The following is a 15604-nucleotide window of genomic DNA, read 5'->3' as shown; positions in this document are numbered from 1 at the left end:
ATGCTATTCACTAATCACAAGTGATTAATGTCCTCATCTTCAGAAAGCCAGAATTGTAAAATAAAATACCTCAGCTACATGTTCAATTGTTAAATTGAACAGTTGAAGAGCAATAAAAGAAAAAAGCCATTTATAGATAACTAGTGTTAACAATTTTAGTGTATATATGTCTCTCTGGTCTCTTCTCTGCATATATACTATAGTTCTGTGTAGCATATTTTTTTAAAAAAATGGTGTTATACATGGGCTTAAATATGTGTATTTTGCCTTGCTCTAAGTTATTAAAGAGGAAACATCTTTAGCAACTACTGAGGCATGGTAGACAAAGGATTTTGAAATTTAAGCTCTTTTAGCATTAACCATTTATTAAAGAGTTGAAATGCTGCTACTTTAAAATAGCTATTTAACAGAAGATACTCCTTCTGAGCTCAGTGTTGTCATTTTTATCATCCTAGCTGTGCTTGTTGCTCCTCATACTGTTTTCATAACTTGAACATAAAACAAAAATTTTGTTCTCAATATAAATCGTTGATAGTTGTGCAAATTTTATTTAGGTTAAAAAGTATTGGGAAACGGACTTTGGCCCAGTGGTTAGGGCGTCCGTCTACCATATGGGAGGTCCGCGGTTCAAACCCCGGGCCTCCTTGACCTGTGTGGAGCTGGCCATGCGCAGCGCTGATGCGCGCAAGGAGTGCCGTGCCACGCAAGGGTGTCCCCCGCGTGGGGGAGCCCCACGCGCAAGGAGTGCGCCCGTGAGGAAAGCCGCCCAGCGTGAAAAGAAAGAGCAGCCTGCCCAGGAATGGCGCCGCCCACACTTCCCGTGCTGCTGACGACAACAGAAGCGGACAAAGAAACAAGACGCAGCAAATAGACACCAAGAACAGACAACCAGGGGAGGGGGGGAATTAAATAAATAAATAAAATCTTTAAAAAAAAAAAAAGTATTATTTAACTTTTATTTTGTTATAAATACACATAGAACTTCTTGGAACTCACTGACCATGTTAAGAATTAAGGTTATTGACTTGGATCTGGATTGGAATATACTTTTATAACAGTCCCTGATTTATAAATGGATTTTTTTTTTAAACTTTAAATATTTTCTTTGCCTTTGGAAAGATCATAAATAGGTTTTCAAACTAGTTGTGTTTAAAACACATTATACCTAAGTATACCCCTATGTCAGTAATTATATGACCTCGATAACATTCACTATAGAAAACTCATTTGAGTTTTAAATTTGGATGCCAGAAATTTATCTCCATCACCAGTCCTGACTTGTTTAGCTCTTTTGCTTTTCCAGTTCCAGAAACATGAGGGTAGATATTTGTGGGCAGCATTTATGTAACTGTATATCACTGTTTTAAAGGTAAGCATTATCTGACTGACTGTTGCCTCTGTTTCCTAGATAAGAAAATCTATCACTCCAGATTAGTTTTTTCCCAGTGTTTTGATCTTGGGAAATAGGACATTTATTCCTGTGGTGTTTAGGGTCACTTATCATTTGGGGACTTACTATGCCTTAAAAAAAACAGAACCAAAAAAATATTTTATTTTTTCTGATTACCAGAATAATAATAATACATGTGTTTATTTTGTTTTGTTTTTTTTTTAAGTTAGAGAAATGTATGTAAAAGTAAAAGCTAGTTTTTTCCATATCCTGAAGATGACTATTATTAACTGTTTTTAAGTTTCCTGTTACAATGTTTAGAATTGTAATAATACAGCCAAATTGCTGTGCAAAAATAAGATATTGGGTCTAGTCAGTTTTCTGTGAATACATCTTTTGCCCTTTTTTTGAAAACTTTTTGGTGTGGAAATGATCTAATTGTAAACTAGAAACTTTAAATTTCAAAATCAGGTTTATTTTTGCCTGAATTAATCAGAAAAAGCTAATTTTCTGCGGATCACCTGTAAATACTTGGATGGCAATATTTGGTTAACTTCACAGGAATGTTTTAAAAAGATTTTTAGAAGATTTTGAAGTCTGTACATAAGAGAGAATACAGAGTAACATGTAATATTTTTATTTTCCCTCAGATAGCTGTTTTAGAGTTTTTTCTTTTTCTTCTCCCCTGTTCCCCCCATTGTCTGCTCTCTCTATCCATTTATTGTGCATTCTTCTCTGTCTGCTTGTTTTCTCTTTAGTTGGCACCAGGAACCGATCCTCAGACCTTCTGGAGTCGGGGAGAGGTGCTCAGTTTCTTGTGCCACCTCAGCTTCCTAGTCTGCTGCTTCTCTTATTGTCTCTTCTCTGTGTCTTTCTTTGTTGCATCATCTTGCTGCGTGCCAGCTCTCAGCTCGGTCCAGCTTGCTGTGTGGGCCAGCACTCTGTTCCAGCCAGCTTGCCTTCATCAGGAGGCCCCAGAAATCGAACCCTGGACCTCCATATGATAGACATGGTAGACGGGAGCCCAATCACTTGAGCCACTTCCCTGTTTTAGAATTTTTAATAAGATACAACTTACAGGAGATGCTAATTATGTATGTATTATTAATGATGTTTTTATAGCATTACCTTTATACCCAAGGGAGAACTCGTTTTTTTAATGTTAGTTTTATTTTTTTACAAGGTTCTCAGAGCATATTGTCACTGATGATTCTGTGTTATCAGATTTAAACCCTGTTTAGCAAAAGATTCCAAATAGATCATATTGTGTATTTTGTAATTGGTTGTCTTAAAAGTTATGTTTGTATGTACAATTATTAAATCAGCCTGGTCATAACCCAGAATTGAATTTAGATTTTCTGACTACATCCTAAACTTACATAAGCAACTAATTTGCTTTGAAATTCTTTGATTGAGTCCCCTGTGCAAATTGGTCCAGCTGATTATTTTCTATATTATGATTGACCCTGGTATAAGGGTGAATCAGGATCTTTCTATGTCTGGTGAATTATTCTTGTGTAAAATAGAGGAAACAATTTTTAGTATCATGTTTGAAAAGAACTTTTTTCCATTTAATTAATTTTGCTAAAAAATTTAATTCATTGAATTGCTCATGATTGTTACAGTGTCTGTCAAGAACAAGAGACATGAATGTCTCATTTTCTGTATGGGAGAGCCCAATCTAAGAGTATATAAGTTTACCACATTTCAACCCTCATTATACCTTATTCAGAGTCCATTGGACCCAGGTTTTTGTTGTTTTGTATTGTGTTTTTTGAGATGTTCTATTTATAAGGATTGGTATTTTGTAACTTTCTTCCTTCTAAGTCTTGAAAGAACAAAGAAAATGTGTGTTTTGTTCTTTTTTAACTAGAAAATACTCATTTCTGTTTTGCCTTTATTATATAGGCCCATAGGATCCTTTTATAAGTTTAAGATACATTGTAGGGTCTTAGTGATCTTAGTTTACCTTTATCTTGAGACATTTTGCAGTTTCATTATGCTAGAAATTATCATTACCAGTAATTTCCAATAATACGAAAATTACAAAGACTAATAAGAAAATGGAAGAATGATGGGATTTCCTGGATGATGAAATAGTCAAGAAGTTAGTATCTTTTTGTTTTTGTTTAGTATCATACAGAGTATTATACATCATCTTTTAAAAAGATTTTAAATAAGTCTGGAATCACCATCTTTGTAGCTTTACTTTTATTTTTTTGTAGCAGTCAGAATTTTCCATTGCTGGCAATAATGGCAGAGAGAAAAAAATTGATAGAGGAAGACATTTCACAATTATTTGACAACTTAGAAGATGAGTGTATAGAGAGCACACCACTGTGTACTCTTAATGATTGTGAAATAAAATAGATTGTAAGAATCTTGGGTATGATGACATGCTAGTTGAATTTAAACAGACTTGAGAACTGAATGAACAATATATTTCTAAGGTCCCAAAGGAAAGTAAGATGTTATTCTTGTTCCGTTGGTTATTCAACAGGAAGGACTTGATATGTAGTATTTTGCGAAAAGAACATGAACCTATCCTGTTTTGCTAAAAAGATAGCAATCTTTATTCTTTTATGACATTTATGCAGTAGAATTTACTTTATATGGTTTGTAAATGAACAAGTGCTAGAGTCAGGTGGGTGTAGAAAGGTGAATGGAAGGAAATAGATAATGTATAAATGAAGAAAAAATCATTAGGTTGATCATTTTAATTGGTTTTTATAAGTCTGAAAAAGAAAATGCTTTGCAATTATGAAGGGAAGAAGATGGCCATTTTCTCCCCCCCAAATGATGTGCCATCAAAACTTTCAAAAGTAGTGTATTTTAATGATGCAGGTGTCAGAAGAAGAACCAGAAGTAATGACGAGCTAGAACTTATTAGAGATGTATTTAAAATCTGACATCAGTAATTACAAGATGAATATTTCATCTCTTTTATCTTTGCTGATTTTTTATTTAATTCCCCCCCCCCCCGGTCCCCATCCTGCTGTTTTTGCCGTCTGTGTCCATTCACTGTGTGGTCTTCTGTATTTCTCTTTTTGTCTTGTCTTCTCATCTTTCTCCTCTAGGATTCACCGGGATTCGATCCTGGGGACCTCTGATGTGGAGAGGGGTTCCCTGTCAGTTGCGCCACCTCAGTTCCTGGTCTCTGCTGTGCTTCACCTTGACTCTCCCCGTCATCTTTCCCCTGTTGCGCCATCATCTTGCTGTGTGATCCATGCGCGGGCACTCAGCTTGTCATGCAGGCACATGGCTCGTCACGCAGGCATTTGGTGGGCACTCAGCTCACTGTGTGGGCACTGGCTCACTGCGTGAGCACTCAGCTTGCCACTTGGGCACTGGCTTGCTGCATGGGCACGCTTTCTCTTCTTTTTCACCAGGAGGCCCCAGAGAGTGAACCTGGGTCTTCCCCTATGGTAGGCGGAGGCTTTATCACTTGGGGCACATCCATTTTCCAGTCTTCGCTGTTTTTATTCCTATCTCTGAAGAATGCATTTTCTTCTTTCCCAAGGCAATCTCCTCCACATGTTATTTTTGACTTTTTGTGACTCCCTCAAACTAAATGTTCCTTTTCTTTCCTTGAGGAGAAATACTGTGAGCTGTAAGAGCTTATGTGAACAGTGATATTTTAAAAATTTTATATGAATATTTTAAAACATGAAAGTTGAAAATATAGTTAATCCTTTGTCATTTAAAAAATATGCATTTTTTGAAAAATAGATGACCTTTTTATTTCTGATTTACAATTGACTCTAATGATCATTTGCTTGTTAATGAGCTTGCTTAGTAAGTTTTTCATTTGTTTTCTGTCCTCTTCCTTATATTTTCATATCCCTCCTAAATTGGAATGAATTTAGTTCCCCTAATCCCACCCTCTTCTCATGGTGTGGTTATTCTTGAAAGGCCAGTGTAGCTTGGTAAGTAAAAATAAACACATTAATAGAGTTAGCAGTGTTTGGTATGTGGGAAGCCCTTAGTAAATGTTAGCAGTTAGATTTGGAATACCTTCAGTTTTGCTTGTCTTTCCTACCCAGACCCTTATTGAACCAGGGTTTTCTAATTTTTTTTTTTTTTGGTATGTTTGTTTTGCTGGGCTCATTTATTTCCCCTTATTCTTTTTTTTTTTTTTTTTTTGAGGTACTGGGGCACCCCAGACCTCATATGTGGGAAGCCAGTGCTCAACCACTGAGCCACACATGGGTTCTCCTGATTATGTTTGCTGTTGTTTGTGTTTTTGGTTTTTGAAGGCACTGGGAACTGAACCCAGTGCCTCCCACGTGGAATCAGGTCCTCAACTGCTTGAGCCACATACTCTCCGCCCCATTCTTGCTTTTATTGACTCCCCCCTACCTTTTTTGCTCCCTCCTGAGATCGCGCCCTTGTTGTTTTTGCTCATTGTGGTTTTTTTGCTTGTTGTCTGCTCATTGTTTTTTGCTTGCTGTCTGTTTTTTTCTTTAAGAGCACTGGGAAGTGGGTACTCAACTGCTTGAGCCACATCTGCTCCATGCTAATTTGTTTTTGCTTGTTGTCTGCTTGTTTTTTTTCTTGTCTGCTCATTGTTTTTGCTCGATGTCTGTTTTTTTCTTAAGAGGCACTGGAAACTGAACTTGGGACCTCCTTTGTGGGAAGTGGGCACTCAGTGCTCGACCCACATCTGCTCCCTGCTAATTTGTTTTTGCTTGTTGTCTGCTTGTTTTGTTTTTTTCTCATCTACTCGTTTTTGCTTGATATCTGCTCATTGTTTGTCTTCTTTAGGTGGCACTGGGAACTGAACCTGGGACCTCCCATGTGGGAGGTGGGCGCTTAATTGCTTGAGCCACATCCACTCCCCTGACTCTACTTTTTAAGGCCATCTTGATTTGTTTGTTCAAGCAGAATTTAACTTGTGAAATGTCTTACTATATCATTGCCCTGACTTCCTTGCATACTGGGGAAATATGGTTGAGGTTATTCATGAGTATTTGGGAAAAAAGCTAATTGAAAAAAATTGCACAGAGAAATTATTAATGTGTATTTGTTGGCTGAAAAGTTTGCTAATTAAGAAATACTATTCACAAGTTGTATAACTTTATTGAGTTTCTTTAATGATGTATTTACAAAGTAGTTATACCTTTTCAAAATAGGTATTTTGGTAATACAGGGCTAACATTTGGTGGTGGTCCTCAGGCTTTGTTCACTTTTATATTCTTTCATCTTTCTGTTCAGACTGGATGATTTCAGTGGTCTTTATCTTCAAGTTCATTGATTCTTTTGCCGTCTCCAGTCTGCTGTTGGCCTTCCACTGTTTGATTCCTTTTCATAGTTTACATCTCTTTATTGATAGTCTCTTTGTGTTCATCTTTTGTTTTCCTGTTTTCTTTTAGGTCTTTGTTCATGTTTCCCTTAAGCCCTTTGAGCATATTTAGATTTTTTTTTTTTTTAGATTTATTTTTATTTATTTCTCTCTCCTTCCCCTCTCCCCCGCCCCAGTTGTCTCTTCTCTGTGTCCCCTTCTATTCTTGTCAGCAGCACCGGGAATCTGTGTCTCTTTGTTCTGTCATCGTGCTGCGTCAGCTCTCCGTGTGTGTGGCACCACTCCTGGGCAGGCTGAACTTTCTTTTGCGCTGGGCGGCTCTCCTTACAGGGTGCACTCCTTGTGCTTGGGGCTCCCCTACGTGGGGGACACCCCTGCACGGCAGGGTACTCCTTGCGTGCATCAGCACTGCACATGGGCTGGCTCCACACAGGTCAAGGAGGCCCTGGGTTTGAACCGTGGACCTCCCATGTGGTAGGCGGACGCTCTATCCATTGAGCCAAGTCTGCTTCCCTAGGATCATTTTTAAAAAGTCTTTATCCGGAGTGTCCCAAGTCTGATTCTCCTCATTGATGGTTTGTAGTGCTTTCGTGTACTTCTTTGCCTGGGACATCATTTCTGTTTGTGTTGTAATCTTGTGTTGAGGCTTGGACATTTTGATATTTTAGTGTGTTATTGCTGGAATTTAGACTTTGAGGCTTCAATTCCTTAGGCTTGTATTCAGCTAGTGTTATGAATTTTCCTGAATACCAGGAAATAATAGCGACAACAAAAAAAGATAAAAGGAAAGCACTTTGACCTATGCCAGTACACTTCTTCACAGATTATCCATGCAGTGAGTTTGGAGAATAGCTCCTGATCAAAGCATAGGTGCTTTCCTGTTTCTTTCTGCACATCCTTCTTTTCTTGCATATGTGGCCCTAGAAATTCTAAATATAGGTAGAACAGTCTCCTCCTCTTCCCTAGGAAAACATTTCTTCATGGTCCCAAGCCCTGCACTGTGCATCCTCCAGCCAGTAATCCCTTGACTCAGGCATCATCATTTGCCTCCTTCCCCTTAGCCTTCTGTAGTGGAGCTTGATAAACCATTTTCCTAAGCAGAGCAAATTCTGGCACAGCAAGTCCTTCAGGCCAACACTGGACATACTGGACTTAAATGCTCCCAGTAAGTGTGTGTTATTACGCTTCCCCTGGAACTGGGGCCAGGGATCTGCACTGGGTAGTTGAGGCTGGCTTGCTGCTGAGCCAGGGTGAGGGTCAAAGAGGGGCCAGTCAGGGTGCCTGCTTTTCAGTGGTCTTGATACCAAGCAAAAGAGGATTCCTTCCTCCTGAAGAGCATCTATAAAGCCAATGCCGATAACACTGGGATTTAAGACAAGAGAAAGTTTTATTAGATGTGTGTGGCCCCAAACTGCCTCCCCTATCTGTAGAAATTCTAATATTTTATAACTTTGGAGTGACAGTGAATAATTGGAATGGAACTGAACACAGGTTCCTTTATTAATAAACATTAAGGGCCTGAACAGGATGGATGGGGTTGGGGCAGCAAACCAGGGTCAGTCACAAGGATTTAGGGGGTAGGGCTATACAAAACAAAGCTCAGGAAGTCTTTCATATGGATATTAAATAGAAGTAGGTGGAGTGGTTACCATCCCAGTAGCAGTATACACTAGGGTGACTTCAATCTAAAATTACCATCACAATAAGTATCCCCAAGGTAGAGGTTAAATCTAGAGCAAGATAAACGGGTGGGACTACTCTAATCAGCTTCGGTAATTTTAGGTATTAGCCTTTCCATATTTTGTAATATAAAGGCATCTATATAATGATTTACTAATCTTAATTATTTGTTAATTCTTAACTCTCAGTTACAGTCTTTTTCTTGATTCTGGGCTCTCCCTGTTATTGCAATCCTTTAACTGTTTTCTGAAGCTTTTAGAAAGATGTCTGCCAGTTCTTGCTGGTTGTTCAAAGCTTCTGTAAGGGGACATAGTCTTGAAGCAGCTGAGTCTATCTTCAGACTTTTAGGTTTTTAATTAATTGAAAAATGGTATCTTGATATGTGGGTTGTTTTTTTTCTTTAAGGTAAACTTTTTATTGAAGCTTAACCCAAACTGACAAGTGCACAAATTAAAAGCAGACAAGTAGATGAATTTTCTACATGACCGCATTCTTGGCTTCTCAAAGTAATTCGAGTTTGCATTTCTCTTATCAATGAAGTTGAACATTTTTTAATACCGTTACTGAGCAAAAGTGAGTTCTTTACCCAGTGTACTTCATAATGACTAGTTTCCTGGTTTCAAAGAGAGAAAGAGTTTATTGCTAAGTGCGTAGCAAGAAAATCAGAAAGCCTGTCAACCTAAAATCTGTCTTCCCAGAGTCTGAGGAGTTTTAGGGTTTTACGGATTCAAACAAGGGAGGGTGGAGTGGTTACTATTACAGTAGCAAGTATTAACAAGGCTGAGACTAGTTTGGAATAACCGTGAACAAGGGTGGAACCAGTCTAGTGAGTTTTGAATACTTTCAGCTATTCTATAATATACTGGAAAAGTAAGTTTAAAAAAAGCATCTGTATAATATCAGTAATCATAATTTTTTGTTAATTCTTGCCATTTACATTATTCCTTTTTCTGTGACCTATCAGTTCAGTCATTTGTCCATTTTTCACTTGAATTATTGATTTTTAAAATTTCTAGTAAGTCCTTAAAAACTGTAGAGGTTATTCCTTTGTTTGAGATATGACTAACTTCCCCCAAACCCCATTTTTCTCATCAGTTTTCTGACTTTTCTTACAGTGGGTTTTTTGTTTCGTCTTTTGGGTTTGTTATTGCCATAAAAAATTATTTGAATTTTTCCATTTGGGCACATGAAATCTCTTCCCCTTTCTTCAGCTCAGGATTTAAATGTTACTGTCTTCCAAAATTCTTCCTAATATTTTTCAAAGCTTAAATAAATTTTCTCATGCTCCTTTGTGGCCTTCTGTTTATCTTACAACTTATGTAAGTACTTAATATTTACCTGGTTTTATTATAGATTATACACTCCTTGAGGGCTAGAACGCTAGTTTTTGTCTCTTGTGTGGCCACCACATTGAGGTACACAGTAAATAATAGTGTTTGTTAGGAATGACTATTCTTTGTTTCTTGGATTGTAGTGCCTTTGCTTTTACAGCCATTGCCATTTAATTTTAGTACTTTTTATTATTGGTGAACTCACCAATCTTACTCACCCAGTGCACTTTCCTTTGAGGATTGTCCTGAAGACATTGAAGATATGACAGAATTTTTTATGTTTTACATAGTCATAATTAGAATTTATAATAATTTTTTGCTGTAAACAGATGACAATTCTAAGTTCTTTTAAATTTGGGGGGGGGAATTTATTATATCCTGTTTTTAAAATTTTTGAATATTTCTATAAAATGCTTACAAATGTGTATATATACACACATGCACGAAATATATGCAAAAAGTGAGAAATTAGTGCATTGAACTTTGATGTACTGGTCATCAGTTCCAAGAGTTACCAACTCATAGTACTTTAAGGTAAGTACTTAAAACATGTCATTAAACATGGTTTAATCTTGGTATCTTAAGAGTTTTATGGATTCCTAGTGGTTATCTAGGGCTCTCTCACCCCAAAATGCAAGATAGTAATTCAGATATATTTGAATCGCTCTATACATACAGATTTCAGCATCTTTTATGTGGTCTGTTTCATTATTGACATTTGAAATCTTTTGTAAATTTAACTAAAATGAACTTTCTGATGAAATCTAGTTGATGTAGTTTTAAGCACTCTTCAACATATGAAGCTTTTGGGTATATTGAAGACAGTAATTATACCTTTCTTGTTAAGGTTGAAAAAAAGGTAATTTTAAATGGGATCTTAAACAATTTGTAGTGGTACTAGTAACATAGCCATGGTACATTTTGAGGCTAAGGAAACAATTTCACTTTCCTTATGTTTGTCAGTGGCTACTGACAGTCTTAGAAGGGCAGATGTTTTGAATTAATTTCCTGTTTAAAACTTGAATATACTTAACCACATATCGAGTTTTTATACTTTTTGTTAAAATGGTAGTCCATAAACTGTGAAAGCTATCTATTACGGCTATATTCTCTCTTTTGAGTCTTTATTCAGCCTCATTAGCAGATGCTTTATTTATGAGATCCGTAAAGAATTTGTTTTCTATCAGAAATTGTCAGAATTAGGTTATTTCAGAATTGCAACATGGTAGTATCCATATGGTAGTATAGGTGGCAATAATGATTTTATTATTATTTAGTAGATTATTTAAATGATTCCTTTTCAGCTGGACTTTTCCTATTTATTGATAATGACTTTGAATAGAGAGCGATTTCTAATAGTCTTTATCAACCCATAACTTCCTCAAATGATCTGGCCATTTAATGTTCTAGGTTGATTACGCCTAGCATAATCATAAATTATGTATCTGTACCACAATGAAAATTATGTATGAAACATTCAAATTTTCAGAAATAGTGAAGGGTATATTTACTGTGTTTAAGCTTTTCTTAGCTTTTTTGTACAGATTGAGGACTTAATATCCTCATTCTAATTGAAAGTTCAAAACTAGAATGTAATTTCTCTCTTTTTGACTTCTGTAGAGCAGGTTGTTGCCCTGGATGCCCAAAATATCGTAGCTGTTTCATGTGGAGAAGCTCATACGTTAGCACTAAATGACAAGGGCCAGGTGTATGCTTGGGGTCTTGATTCTGATGGACAACTTGGCCTTCTAGGATCAGAGGAATGTATCAGAGTACCCAGGTAACAAAGGTGACCAAAAAGAGGTCTTTAACAAACTTTTAAATAAATTTGTTAATCTCAGTCATTCTTCTTGTGTGCGGGTAAGAGTTGATACCTTATTATCTCCCTACTCCCCAAGTTCTTCAGGAGTTCACTAGGTGTTTTTGCCTTTAATTTGGGTTGGGTAGTATTTTTTCCATATTTTCTCCTAAAATCAGTGGAATTTATAGTTATGTTTGTAAATAATAAAGAATGGGATTACCTGCTTTATTGTAAAATTGATAATTAAAAATTTTAATGGGTTAGGCTAATTGAAAATACTAATTCTACTGTCTATCCTAGCTATTGAAATATATTTTAGTCTGTTACTATTTTTAGTGAATATGGAAGTTCAACAAGCTTGGTATAACAAGAATTTATAGCAGTGACCATAATTTAATTTAACTGTGATAAGAGCATGACTGTCTCTAAGTAAAAATCTAAAGAAAAGTATCCAATTTTTGGGGGGATACTTAAGTAATATTACTAAATCACACTGAATTTTTTAAATTACAGAAATTCTTTGCTTCCTTAAACTTCTTTTTTCTCTCTTCCTCGTAATAGTTATAGGAACAAAAGAGAACTCTCCAGGAAACTAGGGTATTCTTAAACTAACTTTAGATTTACTCCAGACAGCATTTTTTTACACACTTAAGGTTTTTTTTAAAACTAATGTTCTGTTTATTTAAAGAAATAGGATGTAGCTACTAGGATAAGAAAATGGAGCAGAGGGACTATTATATTTCAGAACAGGGACTCTAAAATTAATTTTAAACTAGAAGGACAGCTAGTTCCTTTACTAATCTTATTATCTTCCCTCATATGTATATGTTTATTGAAAAACTTAAAATATGCATTTTAAGTATTTGCATTGTTTTAATATATTAAAAGTGATTTTCATCTTTAGTTTGACGTTTTTCTATTCTAATGAATTCTCTTTGAGAATTTGGATACATCATGTGTAGGTTTCTCTAATTATACTTATAACCAAGTTCCACAAAACTCCAATTTTCTTCCCTCTTATTTTTCTGCAATAACAGTTAAATAAACATTATTCCCAGTGTTCTTTTGATGTCTCTTAATGATGGTGTTGCATGTATGTTTGGGGGAATGGGGGTGGTAGTAGAGGGAAGGTTTATTTCTTCAGTTAAGTAAATTGAGGTTTTTTTAGTTACTTTAATTTCTTTCAGAAAATTGTAATTTGTGAGCAAATGGTTATTAGCTAGATGATATAAAGTATTCATAGAAACACAGTGCTCTCGCATTTGGCATACCCTCTGCTGCTTTTGTTCCTCTAATAATTTTTATTGTAGAAAGGGTTTTCAAGATTTAAAAATTTTGTGTGTCTTTAGGATTGAAAGAGATTTACATGTTGGATCTTATGGGTCAACATTCCCAAAACCATGATTTACAGGAAACGTATCTAAGTTTCCCTTATTTTACTCCATCAGTTTCTTAATTCTTATACTTAACTGTTTGTTGCTATTCACTTCTGTTTTAAGGGATTTCAGTTAGTAATATGTAGATGGTTACTAATTGGAAAGATAGGTATTATAAGGGAAGAATTTTATTGTATGAAATCTTTATTGAAAATTGCCCAATAATTATGTGTTTGTGACTTGAATTCTTTATGAACCTGGATGGGAACCTGGAAGAAATCTTATTTGAGCCCTGTGGCTTTGACTTCTATATTTTGCATTGGCTAAACATCTATATTAACTTTAAACTGTGTGTGGTCTTTTTTGCTGTTCAACCATCTTAGTTTTGCAAATTTTATGGCTTCTGATTTGTTGTGATATATATATATCACACTATATATGTATAGTGTTCAGTGGTATTTTCATTCTTTAAAAGATGATTTAATGTTTCAGGAGAAATAACATTGTTATGCACCGCAGTTTCAGTGATTTGTTTTAAAATTTTCAGAACCAAATCATTTTAGATGTAAAGTTTTTTCTAGGTGCTTAGAGATAACAGCCAATTTGTAAATTTCACACACATTGTTAATAAAACATAGAAGACAGGAGCAAAGTAAAATATTTGAAAATAAATTTCTAAAGTTAAATGCTTAGAGATTTTCAAAAGTTACTAAAAAAGTGAAGACTAACATTATACTACACTTAACAAAATCCATTTTTATGTGTATAAAGAGTATGGAAATGAAACACTTTAAAATTGAAGAATGTGAAATTAATAATAAGTCATAACCAGAACTCTACTATAGTTTGATGATTAATTTTTGCTTACTTAAAATGTTTTGTTTTGAGTAACTACTACTTGGGACAGGTACGAATGATCAGTGATCTCTTTAGACCTGTATTTCTGGTTATTTCTTTTTGTGTAGGTTATTTATTATACTATCATTTAAAAAAAGTTAAGCCTAATTTTACTGTTATTTAGACTAATGTAAGTGGAAATACTTAATTTTCCATTCAAACCTTAGAGAAAAAATTGTCAGTAAACTTGTAGTTTCTTTTTTAATGTTCTGTTTCTTGGCTTATGCAATAAAAATTATGACAGGATGAGTACAGCAATTTCTGGACTATAGAAACTAAATGTGTCTAAATTGACAACATGGTCAAAAATAAAATTTTTTTCCTTGATTTCACCCAATTTTAAACATATCTTATGTTTAAAATGCCTAATGTTAGCGTCTGAATGGTAGAGATTAGATCAGTTAGTCTAATTTGTTTTAAATTGCAACAAAGAGCTGGTGTTAAAACTTTTTCTTGGGAAAGTTGTGGCTTAACTGAGAAATATAAAATTGTTGTGTTTTATTGGCAAAATATTTAATGCTTAAGTCCTCAAATTTTTAATTATATAAAATATTTTCAGAAGTTTTTGTTTAACATTAGTTGCAAATTTTCTCTTCAGAAGCACAAATGGCAGTGCTTGATTTCTGCCTGTTACCATTGTATAGTAAATTGGAAAAATAGGCTACAACTATATACATATTCAGCAGTTAATTTGGTTTGACAGACTCCCCAAGGGAGAGGCTTATAAATCTTACTTCCAAGTTTTATGAACTCTTAACCAATTTTGGATAGCTTTCAAAATTCACTGTAATGATTCAGTTCTTTAAAATGAAATTTTCAGTGATGTCATAGTCTTTTAAAATGTTTTGATATACTTTAACCTTTAGGGAGTTATTTGAAACATAAACAGTATAAACTTTTTATTCTAGAGGTCTGATTTTCTTTTCATAGGTTTGATTAATTTTAGGAATCTTGATTTAGTATATATGTATTGAGTATAAATACATATATAAATTTTTAAATGAAATTTATTCTAGCTTATTTTACCATTCATTTACCAGCATTTGAGTCCTTTTTAAAGTTGAAAACCATTAAACATTAAAAACTTTCTCTTGAAAAAGGAATTATTTTTGATAAATTACAAAATTCTAATTCACTATTTTCTACTTTAGGAAAAAGGGAACATGGGAAGTCAATTTGATTAATTAAGTTTTACCATTCACAGTGCTTTTTTTTTTTTTTTTTAATTCCTGGAAGCTCTAAAAAAGAAACGAAAGAAAACCTCCTAATCCTCAGTATATTAATAAATGTATATGAAGATTAAAGGAGCTAATTTTTACAGTAATGACAGAATATTTCCCTTCATTTCCTTAATAGATTTGGCTAAAGAAAACAGTGCAGTGTCACCATGTGTAAATTGCAGTGCAAATTTAGAAGCTGTTTTTGGCAAACTTTATGATTAAAAAGGCTCCAGAGCTTTACAAAATCACTTATCTTTTAACACTGCAGGCATTGCATACTATTTGTTAGGAATTCCATGTGAATAAGACACACAGTCTCTGCCTTTACAGAGTTTATTGTTTAGCAGAGGGACAAACATTAAATGAATAATTGCATTAGTAATTAATAGTGATAAATGCTGTGAAAGAGAAAGTGTAGGGTGATAAAGAATGTAGTATTTTTAAATGTTTCACTTGGCCCTGCACAAGTTAAGTTTGATACTTAGGAAAGTTTGTGCTATTTTTAAAAATATGTATTTAATATCGTATACCACAGTGGTCTTTTTTGGTGTGCTTAGTGTGCATAAGTGGAAACACTGAATGTTTAGTAACTTCACACTACATGTTC

At 34.8% G+C, this 15604-nt stretch overlaps 1 protein-coding gene across 5 annotated transcripts in view; it reads left to right on the top strand.

The window, feature by feature from the left end:
- The window catches only part of HERC4 (HECT and RLD domain containing E3 ubiquitin protein ligase 4), a 137842-nt gene that overhangs the window by 15998 nt on the left and 106240 nt on the right, over nucleotides 1-15604 (top strand). For 3 of the 5 annotated variants that reach the window (XM_058298914.2, XM_058298917.2, XM_058298919.2), the window contains one exon: nucleotides 11324-11483. The exons of the other annotated variants lie outside the window; for them this stretch is intronic. In XM_058298914.2, the coding sequence (XP_058154897.1) occupies nucleotides 11324-11483 (160 nt within the window). The remainder of the gene's footprint in view (nucleotides 1-11323; nucleotides 11484-15604) is intronic. 5 annotated transcript variants of the gene reach the window in all.

The sequence above is a fragment of the Dasypus novemcinctus genome, chromosome 6 (genome assembly GCF_030445035.2).
Source record: "Dasypus novemcinctus isolate mDasNov1 chromosome 6, mDasNov1.1.hap2, whole genome shotgun sequence".
NCBI lineage: Eukaryota > Metazoa > Chordata > Mammalia > Cingulata > Dasypodidae > Dasypus > Dasypus novemcinctus.
Note: the sequence above shows the minus strand (reverse complement) of the source record. Positions and strands in the feature narration are given on the sequence as shown.